General features: G+C 54.1%; 1 protein-coding gene across 1 annotated transcript; it reads right to left on the bottom strand.

Moving 5' to 3' along the window:
- Positions 1 to 12,279: 12,279 nt before the first annotated feature.
- Positions 12,280 to 19,631, bottom strand: LOC309685385 (sentrin-specific protease 2-like; the record flags this gene model as incomplete). The annotated part of the gene is made up of 8 exons (XM_082501156.1): positions 12,280 to 12,342; positions 12,833 to 12,928; positions 13,376 to 13,460; positions 14,955 to 15,034; positions 15,162 to 15,365; positions 15,781 to 15,912; positions 17,127 to 17,233; positions 19,622 to 19,631. The coding sequence occupies 8 exons, from the start codon at positions 19,629 to 19,631 to the stop codon at positions 12,280 to 12,282; spliced, it is 777 nt and encodes a 258-aa protein (XP_082357282.1).
- Positions 19,632 to 20,056: the final 425 nt, after the last annotated feature.

Consider the following 20,056-nt stretch of genomic DNA (forward strand, 5'->3'; position numbering starts at 1 on the left):
GATTCCAATCAGTTCTTCGTAGGGGTAACTTTTGGTCCCCCGCCACTCTATGAACATTTTTCCTTTCTCATATTCTCATCCCTGCTAAACAAATCATTTGTCTGTCTTCCGGGGAGAACAAAGTTCCCATGATGGATTGCATTTCTTCCCAAGTGTATACATTTGGACTTAAAAATTGGTCTAATTGTTCTGACAAACTTAGGAGATCTTCCAACAATTTCTTCATTTCTTTTTTAAAGTTCTTGACTTCTGTACTGGTTAGGGGCACATTCACAAATCCTGCCCCATTTTGAACTCCTGGGATCGGGACTTCCCATAAAGGATGCAGCCCGATTGGTTCTGTCATCTTCTCATTTTCTTCCACTATGGACCTCCCCACTTCCCACCTCCATTTCCTCTGGCTTTCCCTTCTAACGGGGACCTGAGGCTCTCTTGCGCTTTCCGGAGGGTCCGGGTTATATGGGGGAGGTAAGTATTCAAGAGGATCCCAGACTGGTCTCTGGTCCTCCTCCTTCTCCTTTTGTATTTCCCATTTAAAAACCCCTGCAGCTCCTTTCCAACACGCTGCATATTCGCTCTCTTCTTCATCAAATGATTCTTTAGAGTTAACGTATACATTTAGTGCTTGACACAGCTGTCCCTCTATAGAATCATACTTTGGCCAGTACTTCTCTGGCCTTATGGGCTCTTTGGTCCATTTAAACATACAGTAATGGATCATCTTTGCTTTGTCCTTACCCCGGGTGCAGGACTCTCCTTCCTGCCCCCATTGTAACAACATCCTCCCGAATGGACTGTCCGGAGGCATTTCTGGAATTCCCTGATCAGCTTTTCCCTTAGATTCCTCTTTACTTTTCCCTTGTCCCATTTTTTTCCCCCGGGGGATCTCTCAACTCCAGCCTTTCGCTTCGTCTCTTCACCGGCCGGTCTCCTCGCGGAGATATGGAACCGCGGTTAGAAAGACTCCGCACTCGCTTCGCAGATCTAGTCCGCGTCTCACTCACACCACTCTCAATCCCCCGTCACTCAGCCGCCCGAGCAATACTTAACAGTCAATTTTCTTACCCGGGTCTCGTGCACAAGTATTATCGGCTGCCGCGGTTATCCCTGGGACCCCCCTTGTGTCCACGAGCCCCTTCACTGGGCTGTTGCCGCTGGTCCGTCACTGAGGGCGGGGAGAATCCGAGGATTGCTGAAATCGGCAGTGGCGCGCTGTCCCGGTCTACTCACCCGTCCAAGGCTCCAAACATGGGCTTCAGGTCTCCCGGACGAGCCCCCAGATTGTGAGAAACACGCTCACTGTATTGAATTTTAGTCCGGGGCAAATTCGGTGGAGCAAAGAATATTTATTACAGCGCTGGGAGTTACACGGGGGATTTCTCCTCCTGTGGCTCATTTTTTCCTTCACAAACACTTGTTTTTATTTTGTATTCCTTATATTTATTCATGTTTTTTCTTGGAACATAATTTACATAATCAATGAGTTTTTGGAACACAACCCACCCCCAAATACATAATCAATGAGTTCTTGGAATGCAGCCCACCCCCGAACATGCCCCCTCCCTTCCAGCGGTGCAGGCGCTGTGCTTCCTCAGGGGTCTTCCTGACAGTCATTGGAGGGAGGCTCGAAGTCTTTACCACCATGTCCTTCTTGTGGCTTCTTCATTCCTTACACTCCTGTGGTTATCTTAGCTAACGACACCACCCTTTGCCCTGCAAGTTTCTGTACTTCCAACTGTTGCTCTCGTCTGATATCCTGTCTAACGCTATCCCTTTCCCAAACGCACAGCGAGCACAGACCCATCTTAGCTGAAGCCATAGAGGGCACACATTCATTTGAGCTGAAGCAAAATTCTTTTGCTAAATTACTTATTACAACAGCAACACACACTGACACACACCCCGACTGCATAGGAACACACACACTGATACAGACCAACACACACTAACATCCCACACACGCCCCCACCACACATGGAACACCCCACGTCATGCACACAGTGCTTGTGCACGTCATGCACAGAGCGTGGAAGGCATGCACATGCAGCACGCACACACACACGCAGTGCGGGCACACACAGCCTGCCAGCATACGCACAAAATGCCCGCACACACGGCACGCGCTCGACCCAGTGAACGCATACCTGCAGTGCGCACGCTCACAGGCTCATCTACACCACACTGCACGTAAACAGTGTGCACCCACCGTGTGGGTACCGGGACACGGAGTGCACCCAGACACCGAGCGCACCCACACACAGGGCACACACGATGCGTGCACACACAGAGTGCACCACACAAACTGACGCGCCGGCATTTCCCAGTCCCTGAAGGGCCGACAGGAGAGCTGGGGAGGGACTTTTTACAAGGGTGTGTAGTGACAGGATGAGGGGGAAGGGCTTCAAACTGGAAGAGGGGAGGTTTAGAATAGATCTTAGGAAGAAATTCTTGACTGTGAGGGTGTTGGACCCTGGCACAGGTTGCCCAGAGAAGCTGTGGCTGCCCCATCCCTGGAAGTGATCAAGGCCAGGTTGGACAGGGCTTGGAGCAACCTGGGCTGGTGGGAGGTGTCCTTGCCCAGGGCAGGGGGGTTGGAACTTGATGGTGTTCAAGGTCCCTTCCAACCTAAACCATTCTGTGATTCTGTGTGTGCGCCCAGGCGTGCGCATAGGTACGGAGTGCAGCATGTGGGTGTGCTGGACTCGTCCCACACGCACATCACCGCTTGCCTGCTGCGGCTGTAGCCAGATGGGCCCCTCAACACCCAAAACCGTGCATGCTGCCTGTAGCAGTTCTGTTCTCTGGTGTATGTGTTTTGGGAAGGCCCTGGTGGCACAGGGCTGCAGAGAGCGGGGTGGCAGTGAACTTCCCCAAGAGGCCGCGATGCCACACGGGGTTTTTTGCTGCCAGCTGTCAGCAGGCAGCGCTCGCAGCCAGGCGCTGCTGCCTGCCGCGGGGCCTGCACAGCCTCGTCCCGCAGGCAGAGCGTTCAGCGGGGGTCTGTCGGGGGTGTCCCATGCCGGCTTCTGCCTCCCCTCCTGCCGGGAATCCCCCCATGGTGCCCCCCCTTCTGCCAAGAGGCCACCGGGCCCGGTGCCCAGAACCAGCGACTCTGTGACATCAGCCCTGGGAACAAGAGCACCGTGGGCAGCGTGAGCACTGCGGGCACTACGTCGGCTGCGGCACTGGTGGCGACAGGCCCTCGGTTCGCTTCTTGCAGGTGCCACGTGCCGCCACTGGCAGCAATGAAACTGCTCCTCGTCGTCGTCCTGCTGGCCCTGTGCTGGCCTGTGCAAGGCGCGTGGGACAGCTGTGGGTAAGTGGCCCCAGGCTCTGGGGGGGAGCTTGGGCAACCCTGATGGGGTTCACTGGAGGGAGCCCGCTTGTCCCCCGTGGCCACAGCTTCCCCAACCCCGCCTGGGAGCCTCAGATCCTGGCCAGCACCCCGGCTGCTGGCACAGCTCCCCTACGGGGCTCAGGCAGAAACAGGGGCGCACGCACGCCCGCCCCAGGGGGTTCCCTGGCCCTGCTGTCCGTGCAGCGCCTTGTGGGGAGGGAAGAGGGCTGACCTTCAGCCTGAACCGCAGCACGCCGTGGAGCAGGACAGTCATGAGTTTCTGGTTACAGAGGGACCTGCGGGCTCCGGCCCATGGCTTACCAGTACAGCATGTCGCGTGTGGTGGGTGGCACCGATGCCCGTCCAGGAGCCTGGCCCTGGATCGTCAGCATCCAGGACCCCTGGGAAGCAGGCACGGGGCACATCTGCGGAGGGTCCCTCATCAGCCCACAGTGGGTGCTGACGGCAGCACACTGCTTCATCGAGGCCAGGTAAGGAGGGCCAGGGAAGGGGGGTGTCCCCACCACCCTCGCGGGTGCCCTGCGCGCAGCACTGCCTGCTACTCCCATCCCGGTTCCTGCCAGTACGCCCAGTGCCTGGGCACTGCCGAGCCCAGCCCAGAGACTGCTCAGGAGAAGGCTGGGCTCGGGCCACTGCTTCCTAGCAGCCTCCAGCGCCACATGGCTCGTGCCTAAGGCATGCCAGGGCAGTGGCAGCCTGCGTGGCACTGCTCTCCTCTCTGCCCTGGGAAGCAGAAGGCAGGGAACGGCGGGGCTGCTGCAGCGCGTGGCTCCGCTCCCTCTGACCCCCCTCTCCATCTGCCTTCCAGGCACATCAGCATGTGGCGCGTGGTGATCGGGGCCACCCAGTTGACTCGGCTGGGCCCCGGGACCCAAGTGCGCCATATTAAGCGGCTGCTGGTTCACGAGCACTACAGGAATATCACGCAGAGGAACGACATCGCCCTGCTGGAGCTGGACCAGCCGGTCCAGTGCAACTACTACACCCAGCTTGCCTGTGTGCCCGACGCCTCACTTAGAGTGTCAGAGCTGCACACCTGCTACGTCAGCGGTTGGGGCGCCACCACTGCAAGATGTGAGTTCCCCAAAAGTGCTGGTGTCCTGAGTGCAAGCTCGGCACACTGGGGAGAGGGGTTGGGCTTCCCGAGAGCGGAGGCGAAAGCCAGAGTCAGGCTGTGGGGACGTACGCCTCCGGAGAGAATGGGCTGACCCACCGCCCAAAGCCAGACAGAGGGGAAACACGGGCACAGTGCCTTCAGGACGCAAAGCCAAGCCCTAGGGAAGGGGTTCACCCAGGCAGGGGGGGAGCTGCTGGGGCTTTATTGCTTTCTGTGCTCACAGCTGCAGGGTCAACGGATGTCCTGCAGGAGGCCAAGGTCCAGCTCATTGATGTCAACCTCTGCAACAGCAGCGGGTGGTACAGAGGGGCCATCCACAGCCACAACCTGTGTGCTGGCTATCCGCAGGGTGGCATCGACACCTGCCAGGTAGGACGTGCTGCAAGTCAAGCCCCGGCAGCACCGGCAGCCCTCTCGCAACGCCCAAACATCGCCCGGCACGTGCTTGGCCTGGCAAGTCACCCTGCCACCGCTGGGTCTCCACCGCTGCTGGGGCTCACCTCCCCTTCCCCAGCTGCAGGTCCTTGCCCAGTGTCCGCCTTGTCCCAGAGCCCGGGGACGCTGCCCAGAAAGCCCATCTCGTGCTCCCGGCAGCCCATAGGTCCAGATCCCATAGCATCCCCCTTCCACACAGCCGGGAGCACTGTGCAGGGATGAGAGAGCGCCTGACCTTACAGGCCCTCCACCCCCTCCCAGACAAGGCTCTGTAGGCTCCAGCGCCGGAGCAGAGCCGTTGTGTGCAGTGAGCAGAGCTCTGGCAGGTGCTGGGAGAGAGAAGGAGCCGGCCAGAGAGCTGACAGTGGCCACCCAACACCACCTCAACCCTCTCTCCTCCCCTGCAGGGTGACAGCGGTGGTCCTCTGGTGTGCAAAGACAACAACGCGGACTACTTCTGGCTTGTTGGGGTGACCAGCTGGGGGAGAGGCTGTGCCAGAGCCAAACGGCCCGGAGTCTACACCTCCACCCAGCAATTCTACGACTGGATCCTGGTCCAGATGGGACTGAGCCCAGCAGTAAGGGGTACTCCAACAGCACGGGCTTGGAGTCATTTTCTCACCACCTCAACCCCTTATCAGAGGCCAAGGCCAACACCAACACCACCGGGCACGATTAGCTCCTGCCCATTTCCACTCCAGAAGTTGGTGGAATTCTTTACTCGGGTGCAGGAGCTGCTGCAGATCCTGTGGGGGAAAAAGGCTTGAGCAGCGTGACGAAGAGGCTCCAGAGCAGGCCGCCCTGTTCCACGACCATTTCCTTCCGGGGCAATGCCTGCTGAGCCAAAGGCAGCCTCAGTGCCAAGGCCTGCTCTGTCCTGCCCGCGCTCCTCTGAGCGCAGAAGGGCTGATGTTGACTCGGTTGTAGAAATAAAGTTCCTGATTTTCACAGCTGAGCGTGCTTGAGTCCAATTCAGTCTCCGGTGCAAGGCAAGGACTTGCGTGCCCGGCGCCTGCCAATGAGGCTGCAGGCAGACAGCAGGGCACGAAGGGAAAGAGTGACTCCGAAGGGCTGAAACGGTGCCTGGTCAGAGAGGAGGGTGCTCAGAGCCACCATGGGGTGGAGAAGACTGGCACATGGAGGATAGGAAACAGTGATGTGCAGACAACTTTAGGCGGACGCTTTAAGGCACACAGCTGGAGATTAGGGTCCAGCGTAAGCCGTAGCTAATTGAACATGGGCACAGCAAGTTTAAATCAAGGGCTGGGAGCAAGAGCGGCGTCCAGCATGGGCAGGGGAGCTGGCTCTGCTCCTTCTCCACATGAGAAATGGTGGTTTGCAGGTAGCATCTGGTTGCACTTGCTGGAACGCAGAGCAGGACAGAGTTGTGTCTACTGCCAGCGGAAGTTTCTGATGGATTTGGGACATGGAAGAGTTGACGAGGCTTTGGGTTGGGTTGACTTGGGTTGCTTGCTGCTTTCCCCCCTGTCCCCAGACCAGGTCTCGGGGGAACATCTTCCTCAGCCTTGGCTTTCTCTTCTCTTGGACCTGGAAAAGTGAAACGATGATGGAAATCAGAGCCAAACCAGACATGGTGCTCAGTTCTCGCCAATCCCCTACTTTCTGTGCAGGGGACTGATGGTGGTCACAGCACGGTTTCGGCTTTGCGGGGTTGCGGCTGCTCTGAAAGGCCGTCGGGGCCAGTTTCCCCCTACAAAGGCAGGACACAGGCAGAAACATGGCATCGGGGAGGAACTGGGGGTACCTGGGTGCCCCCGTCCGCCTCCCAGCCCCGTTGTGCTGGGTTGGGGCCACAGCTCACCCCAATGCACCCTCGGGTGCCCCCGTGCTCCGTGAGGGGGGGTTTCAGGGCCTGAAGGGTTGTCCCCATGTCCCTGCCGGGCTCATTGTGGTGGCACACTGCTCTGCGTTGGGCTGGGGGTGGCTGGGAAGGGTCTGGCAGGCTGGGGCCGTCACTGACCCTCGTTTTCTCTCCCACCATAGAGCTCCTCGGCGTACCTCTTGGGTCTGTACGGAGCCCCCCCGGCCGGCGCCTGCTCCAGGCTGAACAACCCCAACTCTCAGCCTGTCCTCCCAGCAGAGGGGCTCCAGCCCTTCCAGCATCTCTATGGCCTCCTCTGGCCCTGCTCCAGCAGGTCCATGTCTTTCCTATGTTGGGGGCTCCAGAGCTGGACGCAGTACTCCAGGTGGGGTCTCCCCAGAGTGCAGCAGAGGGGCAGAACCACATCCATCGCCCTGCTGGCCCACTTCTTCTGATGCAGCCTGGGATACTTTCTGGGCTGTGATCACTCGTTGCCATCTCATGTTGAGCTTCTCATCAGTCAGCACCCCCAGGTCCTTCTCCCCAGGGCTGCACTCCATCCATTCTCCACCCAGCCTGGATTTGTGCTTGGGATTGCCCGAACCCAGGTGCAGGAGCTTGCACTTGGCCTGGTTGAACTTCATGAGGTTGGCATGTGCCCACCTCTCCAGGCTGTCATTAGTAGAAGGCCAGGCCTGCAGCACCCTGGTTATCACCCTGGCTCGGGTGGGACGGGATGCTCCTGCATGGGGCGGTTGTCCTGCGCTGGGGGGGTACATCCCACCGAGGGAAGGTCTTGCCGAAGTGGGGGCTGCGCTCATGCTCCCTCTCCCCCATCCCTCCCCAGCTTGCCCCGGCAGAAGGTCCCGAGGCCAGCGAGCGGATGGTCATCATCATGGGGCTGCCCGAGGCTCAGTTCAAGGTGCGCTGGGTGGGGGCTGTGGGTGGGGGGACAGTAGGGGCCAAGTCAAGAGCGTCCCTGTGGTCACCACTGTGCTGCCAGCCTGCCTTGGCCTCCCTCAGCTCCGGGGGAGCTCTTTGCTGGGTACAGTGGTTTTGATGCTGCTGGACATGGGGACATCATCAGCTTTGGGGATGGAGGGGCACAGCGGGTGCTGCCGGATGGTTTTCCTTCCGTCCGTCTCCTCCCCAGGCCCAGGGGTGAATATTTGGGAAGCTGAGAGAGGAAAACTTTTTTAATGTGAAAGAAGAAGTGAAGCTTGAAGCCCACATCAAGGTGCCTTCCTTCGCCGCCGGCCGTGTGATAGGCAAAGGTGGTGGTGCCCCAGGGACGCAGAGTTGCCCATCACCCATCACCCCTGCCCACCCCAGGGGGACAAATCCCGGGTGCTCAGTGCTTTCAGCAATGTCTTGAACCTCAGCCCCCATGTCCTGGTGGTGGTTCTCGTTGGTCCCAAGGAAGGGGGAGAGACACAGGGTGCCTGGTGTCGTGGTGACAGCAGCATTGGAGGATTTTGGGTCTTCCACAACAGAAGCCTCTTGTGATTTGCTCCAGGTGAATGAACTGCAAAACTTAACCAGTGCGGAAGTTCATGTGCCACGAGACCAAACCCCGGACGAGAACGAGGAGGTCATTGTTAAAATCATTGGGCGTTTCTTTGCCAGTCAGGTACAGTTTGGCCGTGGCTTTTCCTGATCTTCCCTGGCCGCTTTCATCCACCGAGGAAAGGCGTGGGGTGGCTGAGCCCAGCACCACCCGAGCGTCCCGCTGCTCTTCTTTTGGGTGGTCCCTGTGCCCCCAAGATGCACTGAAGGTGTTTCGGCAGCTCCCCCCGGCTGTGCGAGCGCTGAAATTGAAGATTGGCTCGATTGAGCTAAAAAAAAGTGTTTTGGATGCCGTGCAGAGCAGCATCCAGGGTATGAATGGAATCCTTGGCGCTGGCAAAGCCACCCGCATCCCACCTGGGTGCAGCTTCCATAACATTGGTTCCTGTCCACTCGAGCAGGATGGCAGCCCCCCTAAAAAATTCAGGTGCTCTTGAGGAGTGATGGAGGAAGGACAACTTAAAAAAAACAAAACAAAACAAAACACCCAAAAAACGCCCCCAGAATTAATTACGGCTTGTCCAGAGTGAAAAGTTGGGAGCGGTGAGATGCTCGGGGGTGGGTGGTGGGGGGAGAAGCGGTGCCCTGACCCCCACCTCTTGCTTTTCCCCTCTCCTCCCCAAGACTGCACAGCGCAAGATGAGGGAAATGCTCCAGCAGGTGAAGCAGCAGGAGCAGAAACACGCTCCGGGAGCCCCGGCCTCGCAGCACAGCAAGGGAGGCTCCCGCCGTGCCGCCCAGCACCGCCCAATGAATGTAACCCCACTGCCGGACATCCCCCCCCTCCCCCACCCCCAGCAGGTCAGGGGAGCAAACCAAAGACCCCCCCAAACACACAGCCCCCCATTCCCCGCGGCGCTGCGAGGATGCACAGCCGAGGGGTACGGGGAGGGCTCTCTCCATCCCACAGCCTCCCCCTTCCTCCTCCCTCGCCTCCCGACGCTATCCCTTTCGTTGGACTAACGTGGGCAGGTTTGGGTACCTCGGCACCTCACGCTTGTGTCTCCCTTTTAGAGATTTTGTGTGCCTTGGAAACCTGAGAGGTGGAGTATTCTTTTTTTTTTTAATTTTTTAATAAAAAAAGAACCGAGTTGGAAAAGCGATGGGGAGAGGCAGCACTCTGGTCATTCTCTCCGGGGCGTTGTGGAGGAAGGCTGCCAGTCTTCCTCCCAGTGTACTTTTCCCCGTTGGCTCCAGACTGCTGCTGGGGCTGAGCTCTGAGCCGCCAGAGCGGTTCTCAGCAGACGGTCACTCGGCGCAGACAATGAGGCCCTGAATAGCCCTTCCTGTGCTCTTGATGGCTCCGGACGGCTCTGCTCCTCTGCTGCTTCTAAGGTGGGGCTGCCCCAGTGCCCTCACTCAGGAGCCTTTTGTCTGTGCAGGTCTCACTTGTGACAGGGGGTGGGGGTGTTGCCAAACTAACTGCTGTGCTGCGATGTGTGAGTGGGTGTTCCTGCCCGTGTCAGTGCCAGAGCTCTTCCGTAGGCTCCTTCTGCCAGCGGAGAGCCAGGGGCCGCTCCTTCAGGAGAGAGCTTGTTTAAAAAGAGAAAAAAAAAAAAGGGGGGGGGGGGGGGGGCGGGGAGGGGAAAAAAAAAGTGGGAAAAGAAAAGAGGGGGAAAAAGTGAAAAAAGGGGGAAAAAGTGAAAAAAGAGAAAAACAAAAACAGGGGGAAAAAGGGAGAAACAGAGAAAAAGGGAGGGAAAAGGAAAAAAAAAGGAAAAAGAGAAAAAAGGGGAAAAAGTGAACAAAGAAAAAGAAAAACAGGGGGGAAGGGAAAACAGAAAAAAGGGTGGGAAAGCAAAAAAAAAGGGAAAAAGGAAAAAGGGGAAAAAAGGAGGGGGAAGCAAAAAACAAAAGAAGAAAAAGGGAAAACGGAAAAAAACCCCACATATTAAAAAAGAAAGGTAGAAAAGAAAAAAAACCAAACCAAACAAACCAAGGAAGGAAAGTGGGAACAGCCGCCGGGCAGGAGGAGGGACAGGAGCCGGGGGAGGTGGGGGGAGGTGGGGGGAGGTGGCAGTGCCGGCGCCGGCCCCGGGGGCTGCGACACCACGTTTTTGTCCTCTACTGCAAAGTGTTCTGTGAAAAACAACCAACCAAATCCCACCCACCGACAACATCAAAACCCAAAGAGAAATCTCTCCAGCTCACACGAGCCTGAGCTCGCTCTCCGTTGCGCTCTTTCCAGTGTCTCGGGGGGGTCACGGCCGAGCTGAGATTGGGGGGTGGTGGTGGTTGGAGTTTGCCCTATGGCTGTGATGGGGGAAGAAGGGGTGGGTGGGGAGTGAGGGATGTGGTGTGGGTTTTTTTGGGGGTGGTGGTGGTTTCTTGCCAGGCGTTGCTTTACCCAGTGGCTCGGGGAGGCGTTGGCATCAGGAAGCCTGTGCTAAAGCGGGGTGGGGGCCTCGACGCAGTTGGTTAGCAGAGCCAAAGTGGTTACTAATGGTTATTAATGGTGCACTAATTACGCCCGTGTAACTGGGAAGCTCAGATGCCCCCTAACCACCCCCCCCCAGTGCTTCTCTAGCCAGGCGAGCGCTGGGCGTCCCCCCGCAGGAGAGGAGCGCACCTCCAGGGTGGGTGGAAGGGCGTCAGCCAACGGGGAGAGGACCAAGATGGGGCTTGGGTGTCCCTTGGGGTGGCCAGGTGGCGGGGTAGGGCTGCTGGGGGCTGCCACGATGAGGGACACCCCCACGCCTTTCTCCATGGCTCCCACAGCTCTGCTCCCTCCCTCCCTCCCATCCAGTGCCACCGGAGAGGTGGTGTCCCCCCTCCCGGGGCGGGCAGGGGCTGTGCCACCCCATCTAACACCTCAACGCACCAAAGCACCTCACTGGGGGAGGGACTCTGTGCCTGGTAGCCCCCTGCGCCCCAGCACTGTAAGGATGGGGCTGAGCCCCCACCACGGCCACCCTGTGCACAAGGACCATGTCACAGGACACATGGCAGCATGCCAAGTGTGCAAAGCCAGAGGAGGAACATCTCCTCCAGCCCCGCTGAGGGCAGCAGCGGTGTCACTCGCGCTGTGGCTCTACCCACGCTCTCCCGGCAGCACGGGAAAGCGCAAGCTCGTCACCTCCCAAAGGCCACTTCCTAACGAGAAGCGAGGCCCAGCTCCTGCACAACACGGCTGGCCCAAAGCGGGATGATTCTGCCCCCTGGGGTGGTCTCAGGGGAGCTGGTGGGCACATATGGACATGCCGAAGGGCCAGAGCCCACCCCGTGACGCTGTAGGCAGAGGGGACAGTGGTACCTGGACAATGTCCCCACCGCCTCACACACGGAGGCTTTCAGCAGTCACAGCCACCCGGGCGCTGCCAAGGGGGCAGCAGGGGCTCCCCACGGGGGGTTTACAGAACACAGAGAGCGTCCGTACACCACTAACCCCTCTCCAGGGGCGGATTTTCCGGATGCTGCTTGCTCATCTTGCCGCTGAACGACACCCCGATTGCCCCTTCAGCACATTGTGACCATCGCTTCGTGGCTTTTGTGCTCCGATACTCATCCTGGCTCCAATCCTCTTCCTGGGGGATTGTGAGGGAGCGAAAAACCACATCGCTACATCCAACTTTTTTTCAGTTAAATAAAAAGAAAGAATAAATCACCCTCTCTCATTACCAGGTAGAGTTTCGTTCCAGTCAGGCTCTTTTTATTAAAATAAATATTTTAAACATATAAAGAAATAAATACTTCTCTTTTCACATTAAATAACTCCCTGGAGACAGCAAAAAAAAAAAAAAAAACACCACCAGAGTTACTGTCTCCAAAATAAGGGGGGGTAAGGGGGGGGAAAAAACCATCTTAATTTCTACTTCATAACCTAAAGAGGAAAATTCGTCTAAGAAATGTAACTAAAGCTCTAAGAAATGCAACTAAGATCTAAGAAATGTAACTAAAGGTCTAAGAAATGTAACAAAGGTCTAAGAAATGTAACAAAGGTCTAAGAAATGTCACTAAATAAGAACTCTAATTGTCCACGTGTCACAGCAGCTGTTGATGGATTATCTCCCACACCATCTTCTTGCGGAAGTACGGCATGTGACTCTGAAAAGAGAAGAGAAATCCATTAAATAACGACGTCACGGCAGAAAGAGGCAGCAAACAGGCATAAACGCCCAGCGGAGTCCTTAATAGGAAGTTCCCTTTAAGAACTGTCAACCGTTTGGGTACAACACCCCACGCGGCCCCTAAGAGGGTGACAAGACAACCCGACAAAAACAGATTGACTTGACCGCGCAACAGCTTACAAGCACACTAACAAAAGACCGGTATAAAACAAAATCAATAAAAATAAGCGGCGGCAGTATCTTGCCCAAGAGGAATCTCACCGGCAGCAGCTCCCAAAGGCGGGGATGGAGAACCACAGCTCTGCCCTGCCCAGGCCACTTGGAAGTTCTGACCCCAGCAACTACGCACCGAAACGGGGCACGAAACCTCAGCCCCTGCCCCGGACACAATTAAGAGCTGCTGCGTAACCTCCCCGGCTCCTGTCCCTGGGCGAGAGGGGCTGGAGGAGTTTATGACCTTCACTCACCTGGGTAAAGTTGAACGGTTTCTCTCTGGCGATGTAATCTGCGTATTTGCACATAAAGACGCCGCAGTCGCTTCCGTTCAGCTGCTGAGGGATCTCCTAAGGAATGCAAAGAAGATGGAGGATTTCCCTCTGTCTCAAAAGAAAAGCAACTCGGAAGTAGCGCACATTACCCACACCGACACTGCGCTCACCGCACACTCCTGACCCTACTTGCGTAATTCTGAATACCCACTCCCGCCCACGAGGAACAGACCCAGTTCACTGCACACCATCCCTCCCCTCTGCCTCCCGGACTTGGACACTACAATCCAAATTCTTGGCAGGCCCAGAAGGGGCAGCAGCCCTCCTCCCTGCGAGGCCTCTCGAGGTTCGCATGGCGTCTTTCTCAAGTGACCTTTCTTAAATCCAGTCTTTAGGGACTGCTTTTTACTATTAACTCCTCGAGAAACATCAGCTCAACCCTTTGCTTTGTCACGTGCCAGGATCTGGGCCCCAAAGAAGCACTGACAGTTCCCATTTCAAACCCAAGGGGTGCTCACGTACACGTGGCTCCATGCTGTGAAGAGTCCACTCCAAAACATTCAGCTCCAGGTTTCTTTTTTCCCGGCTTTCTTTTTGCAGGTATCGGCTGGTTAAAACAAAAGGGAAAAAAAAAAAATCCCTTTTCATTTCTGTAATTTAGGCCAACAACAAAACAAAGCGGCTGAAGGATCACAGGAAGACGAACGGCAGGATGGTAAAACATCAGAGGATCCTCACAGCAGCTGATTTAAGGCTGATTTGGGAGGAAACTTCCCAATCTTCAATTTACAAACACGGGGAGAGGCTGTGAGCTAATGGTCAAGAACGAGACCAACAATTCCAACAGAGACTTCCACACAAACCTAAGTTCATTGCTTCGGAGAGGTCAAAAAACCCCAAATCACATGTTACTAGAGGAAAAAGAGAAAAACCAAGCAAGGAACCGTAATGCCATAATTCCACCGAGTGCCTTGATCCCACACCCTGCGCGCACCTCTGGAAGAACTAATACAGAAGCTTTTGGGCCAACCCCTCTGGCTGAGGAAGTTCCCAAGCCACGGGGTGCTGGAAGAACCCTCTCGAGGTAAAAAACTATTTGATGCAGACCTATTGTTATGCCCTTTCCCAGGCACGGGCTGTTAACTGTTCAGGAGAGCACCGGACTGAAGCAACACGCGGTTCGTCTCTGTGGGGAGGCTCTCAGGCTACAAAGCTGTCGGCTTAAGGGTTTTGACTACTCCTGCATCAGCAGCAAAGACATCTAAGGATGCCCGCTTGCACAAGCCGCACCCATTCCATTGGAGGTGTATCCGTGCCAGCTGATAACACCCGGAAAGGTGTATGATGGAAACGTGCCACACGGTATCTGTCTCGAAGGGGAATGTCAGAAATACAAGTAAAACCCAGTAGGGACACAAAGGTGGCTTGCTGGGGGACGCCGGAGGGAAATACGGTGGCTTTGTGTAAGACACTGAACAGAAGAGGTAGAGACAACCTGAGAAGGAGCACGTTACAGAGCTCACTACTGTAGAAAGGACGAACAGCACAAGTAGGGGGGGAAAACAGGTCTTGAGAGAAGAAAAGGCTAAAAGAGCGTAGCTGAGAGTAAGAGTGTCGGCGCAGCTGATCACAAAGAGGAGCGTATATACCCCGGGACACCAACATTACTGAGCTGCCATCTGAAAGTTCTTAAAGAAGGAGGAGTGAAAAAGCTCTTGGAAGAACCACATTCCTTTTACAGTCTGGTTGGTATCTTGAAACATCCTGAAATCCCTGAAATCCTTCCCTCCCATCAACAGCCCGGTTTTACTGATTACTAACAAAGTCAGCACATGTGTGCCATGGGGCTATGGCGTATTTGGCTGTGCCTATCACGGGAAGGTGGCAGAATCCAGGCACCCCAGACCCTGGGCGGAGGGGTCGCTGTGACACCAGATAAGCAGTTGATGCCAGACAACTCGCAGCAAGCAACGCCAAGATTCCTGGTTGGTTATCTACAAGCCATGTGAAAACTTGCAGTCGCCTTACAGGGACTAAATCTAAAAACCCTCTCCTCATTCACACCATAAAAGCAGTGACGGAGCAGTTACCGGTTACTTACAGCAAAGTCTGACAAATCTTGTCCCCTTTCTGTCCCAGTGAGTCCAAGTATGTGATGGTCTTCTTCCTGAGATCTATGACCTGTTATTAAAAGGTGATCGTGAGACAAAGCACAACCTTGTGCCGCACACCCTCCAACACCTAAATGACTTCTCTTGCCAGTTTTTGCTCCCCGTCCAATTCTAAAGAAAAAGCCTGTGGGACTCACGGCTAGTGTCCAGTGGGCTCGCAAGTTCACAGGCACGAAGATGATGTCCTGCTTGAAGACATCCACACTTCTGGTCCATCTTCTTACTGCGTCGTAGCCCCCAGATGTTAGTTTGGGATAAAAGAAAGTACTGAAAGCGTGGACCGCTGGATAGCCTTCCTTCTTGCCTCTTTCCATCAGAAGACCCATGTAGAAATTAACGACCTGTACCATAAAGAGGAAACGTGAGGTGTAAACATATGACGCTGCCTTCCCCAACCAAAAATACAGCACCACCTCTTTTCTGGCCACCCTTAAGCACACAGCGGAGAGAACTCCAGCCTCAGCTGTCAGCTTTTGTTCCCAGAATTTCACACGGGGTTACATCGGCAGTTTGATCAAAACACCTGCCCCCCATGCCAATAACCCGGACGAACTCCTGGAAGCTGCATCATACAAGAAGTAACAGAACTTCCAGAAACGCTCGACCCTTCAATACCTCAAATAAGACCTGTACAGAGATTTCTAGGCTCTGCTGCGGAGGTCGTCAAAGAACGTTGACGAGACTTCTGTACATGGCGGAGGGGTATTTTTCAATAAAGGCTGAATGAGACTGTCCCTGTGCTGCAGCTGGTTTTACCTCATCGTTTAGCCAGCAAAGGTTCCTGAGCGTGCGGATGTCCTCACGAGTGACCTTTAGTTTGAAGGCACTGCTCATGATCTCATCTGGCTCACCTCTGCCAAATGCGGCACTGACCTCTCTCTCCATGGCCTGAAAGGAACAATTCAATGGGGAAGGACTTGTGAAACAGAGCATGGAGCACGCTGACCTGGGGGCAGCTTTCCACTGAAACACAGCCTGTAAATTCAGCTCAGGTGACAAAGCAACTGCCTCCGACGGTTTCTTGGCTAAGTCAGCGATAGCGCTTTTGCCTTGCTTGGTTGGTTTCAGCATCCCAACTTTGAACTTTAGAGCCCAGGCTTGCTGCCATTTCTTTTCACCAAGGACGTTGGGATAAAACCCATAAACTCAGCAAACACGCTAAAGCAGCTGAAGATGGAACACAACTCTGGCAAACCCCTTTCCCACGTGCTCCCGCGGCCCTCGCAATACCCAGGTTTAAGCCAACCCCAGGGGGCATCCTCCGTACCGAGGCAGCTAAGTCAGGAGCCTGAAAGAGTGTGAAGGTGGGGGACTTCAAAGGGAACAGCAAAGGGGGAAACTGAGGCAGCTACACTGGAGTCAGGCAATGAGGAATCCAGCTTGTGCACGCAACTGGTCCCAATTTGCACGTTCCCATCTAAGTCTGCCTAGGGAATGCAAAGAAACCACTACAAATGGTGGTATAAAACACTCTGATCTGCAATAGCATCTCCTTGCTTGAATCTGGGCGAGCAAAATAAGAAAACCACCCGGTTTCCCTTGTACCCAGCATCAACGCTGCAGACTTTGTAAACTCTGCATTTGCTCGCCCTTTCCAAGTCAATCTTCAACAGGCAGGAAAAGGTGGGGGGAGCTCAATTAGACTGCAACTCCAAAGAATAAAAGCAGCCAAAATTCATACAAGCAGGGGAAACTGAACTCCCACTCCCTGGGGAACGGCACCACGGACCAGCACAAGCTGATCTTTCAGGTTCTATCACCACAGTAGGACAAGAGGCACATCCAATAGAACTGGATGAGTCGGGTTAGCACTGCTCTGGAGACTGGTGTTCAACCTGGACTCATTTTTTGTCCTGCTAACAGAAGGCCCACAAACCCTCAGGGCAGCACAACTGAAGGAGCGCTGGAGCACACGAAATCCTTCAAACCAGCTTTAGTGCTGACCCTCGCACTGCAAAGTCACAGCCGCAAACACTCGCTAACAGGTTCAATGCAAGTTCTTCAGATTTCAAAAAGCCTCAAGAACCACCGAGAATAGGAGGAGTTCCCTGCAGCTCTGTCACAACCTTCTCTTTTGTCTAACAGACTGTTGGCTACGGTACCTCTGTGAGCGGAGGAAAGCGTTCCGCTGTTTTTCCCAGGCTTGGCACTTTCTTTCCTTCCACACTGAGGCTGGCTGACTTTTTGGACCGAACAGGTATAGGATGTCCTTGGAATAACGCATCTTCTGAGATTTCAGCTCCACGCTGCCTCTGTTAGACAAACGGACGTTAAGCTAGCAATCAAGCACAGATTTGTTTGCTCGGGGACAGGACAGAAAACTGGAAGGGTTTTTGTACACACATCCAAACAGCAAACTCCAAAGTGACTTTTTATTGACGACTGCATTCCAACTGTGCACCCATGGAGTGCTGCACTCGGAGGCAAGAGAGGCAGAGAGCTCGTTTGGCTTGGGCTAGCGTTAAGAACCCCAGCAAAGCCACCACGTGTAGGTATCAAGTTGAGAGTGAGATTACGATTTCTGATTTCCATGATTAAAATTGTATTTTTGACCTCAATCCTGACCAGAGGTGAAAGTCAAAGAGATGTACTTCCCATCCCAGCAAACAAGATACGACTAAAGACACCCCAGTCCAGCTTTGCAGGTCAACTAAGGCTGTGCGCTAAAGATTTTGAGGCTATACCCAACACATCAAAGGGGAAGAATCAAAATGCTATAGTGTAGTGTGCTCCTAATAGTCCAGAAACAAAATTAACGGCAGCAGAAAACACTTGGCCATAGCGCTACTCATCAAATAATGCTCCCGCTTTCCTGGGGAAAAACAACCTGGGCAAATACAGATATTGTTGAGTGAGTCATGTGAAGTGGAGAGTGCGCTGAAGTTTCTGATCACAAAGAGCTCTATTTTCCTTGGGAATAACACAAGCTTACCCCTGCGATGGTTTGTTTCGCTGCTCCTTCCTTTTCCTGAGAGTTTTCTTCTGGTGTGCAGTACCTGCCAGGAGAGGGAGAGAGAGAAGTGAGCTGTGTATCTGTCCTCTCCCACGGAATTCTCAAGAATTCACCCTCTGGACAAGAAAGGCTTTTTCAAGGCTTATTCTGACAACAGCCCCAGTTGCACACATCAACACGTGACAATATCGCCTCAACTTCCAGCACCGTTCTTTCTTAGCAGCAAGACTGGGATAGAATGAAGAGCTGGGAGCTTTGGAATTTTTATTTTTTTTCCATCTACTTGTACAAGACTCCTTTCCCTTCTCTTTATCATTTGCATTATTTGGAAAACAGGGAAGCAACCAGCACTTCCTCTATCGAGTGCTTTGTGATCTACTGCTGATAAACACTGCACGCTGGGTGTTCTACTGCAAGGTGTAACAGGAACATCTGCAACTAGACTTGCATCCAAACAGAGTGAGCTTCGGGAAACCAAGACCAGCACACTGAATTCCAAATGGGACAGCGACAGGATGTTTACTCTCCTTCTACAGGCCAGTCAAGAGAGTGACTATCCCCATTTGGAGAGGATTGTCATTCAAACCACACAGACTCTGAAGAGCAAACAAATACACAGACATTAAAGTTGTCCAGATATATGTCCCTGCTTCAAAAACAAGAATTCACATTGTCACCAAAAGACCCCTTTTTTTCAGGATGGAGACCTACACCAGACTCTCACGGTATTCTACGCTCATTGTGCTTTAACGGCTTTCAGTCCAGCATGGTAAGAGGAGATATCACAAGCTTTGTCAAATCGTTTCAGTTAGTAACTAAATCCCCCTCAAAAAAGGCAAGAAAATGTTCCTTTTACTTGAAGGCATCATTCTCTATCAGTATTTTCTTTCCTTCTCTCCCCTCCAGCTTAGGGGAACCACTATTTTAATTTAAGCACACAACAGTGCCGCACAGCTAAATATAGCACTAGTTTTTAAAGCGGGGAGAAGAACGGGGACAGAATTAGCTAAAAAACAGGACTGCCGCAACTGAGTCTCTCTGCTCCCATCTACGCTTTCTCCTCTCTCATGTAAGGGCAGGTCACTGCAGAAAGATGCGTGCATCTTACCGCCGTACAAAATCTCTCCCTCTAGCTGCACCTACTGCCCCCAAAACCCGTTTCTCTCAACACCACAAAGCCCTCAGAACTCAGACTCCTGCCAGCTCAGACAGCCCACACCAATGAGGCCGCTGGCCTCTCAAACCCAAACGCACACTGCCTTTTTCCCCCTCCTAGTCAAACCCCACGCATCCTCTAAGTCCCAAAACTGCCTCAAGTCCCACCAGGCTTTACAAGCTCTCTCATCCTTATGCTCAGGATGCGAGTTTCCAAGTGAAAGAAGTGAAATGTCAGCTCCTTGATGGCTCGGCAGAACGACTCACAAACAAAAACGGATTCTGCAAATCCAAGGACAACTTGGGACGGCCACCACTCGCACCCTTACTGGCTTTCTTCCCACAGCAAATACCACACCAGCACAACCCTCTTTGTCACGCAGCACGGCTCTCGCATGGCAGCTGTGTTGGAGATGCAACTGGCTTGCGAGCAATTCCGGAGCCACAAGCTCGCTACTCCTCTTTCACAGCACTGAGACGATCACATACCGTTGGTCATCTCCGAGACTCTACCAGGGGGTGAAAGACATACGCACACAGAGCCAAAAGAAACAAGAACCATCATTAAAAGAGACTTTACCTGATCGTATCACCTCTCTGCGACCACTGTGGGCAGCAAACATCTATACATTCGACACCTGCACAGAAAAGCAGTAGGAAGAAAACAAGAAGTCGACTTTGAATCACCATCAGATTTACATAGCTCTCCATTTCTGAGTGGTAAATAAAAAACCCCAAAACTTTGAATGCTGACTGTATGGTCAGGAAGTTCGAATTCTGGCAAGCGCTTTGAACTTGGAACATCATCTGTGAGTGTATAAGAAATGCCCTATTCCCATTTGAAGTCTACCTACAAAGTGGAACAGATTGGAATCACGGGGATACTCACCGGTCCTTAGTGTTGGACGTGGATAGACCTCTCCT

The sequence above is a fragment of the Vanellus vanellus genome (assembly GCF_965231255.1).
Source record: "Vanellus vanellus genome assembly, contig: HAP1_SCAFFOLD_29, whole genome shotgun sequence".
Taxonomy (NCBI): Eukaryota; Metazoa; Chordata; class Aves; order Charadriiformes; family Charadriidae; genus Vanellus; species Vanellus vanellus.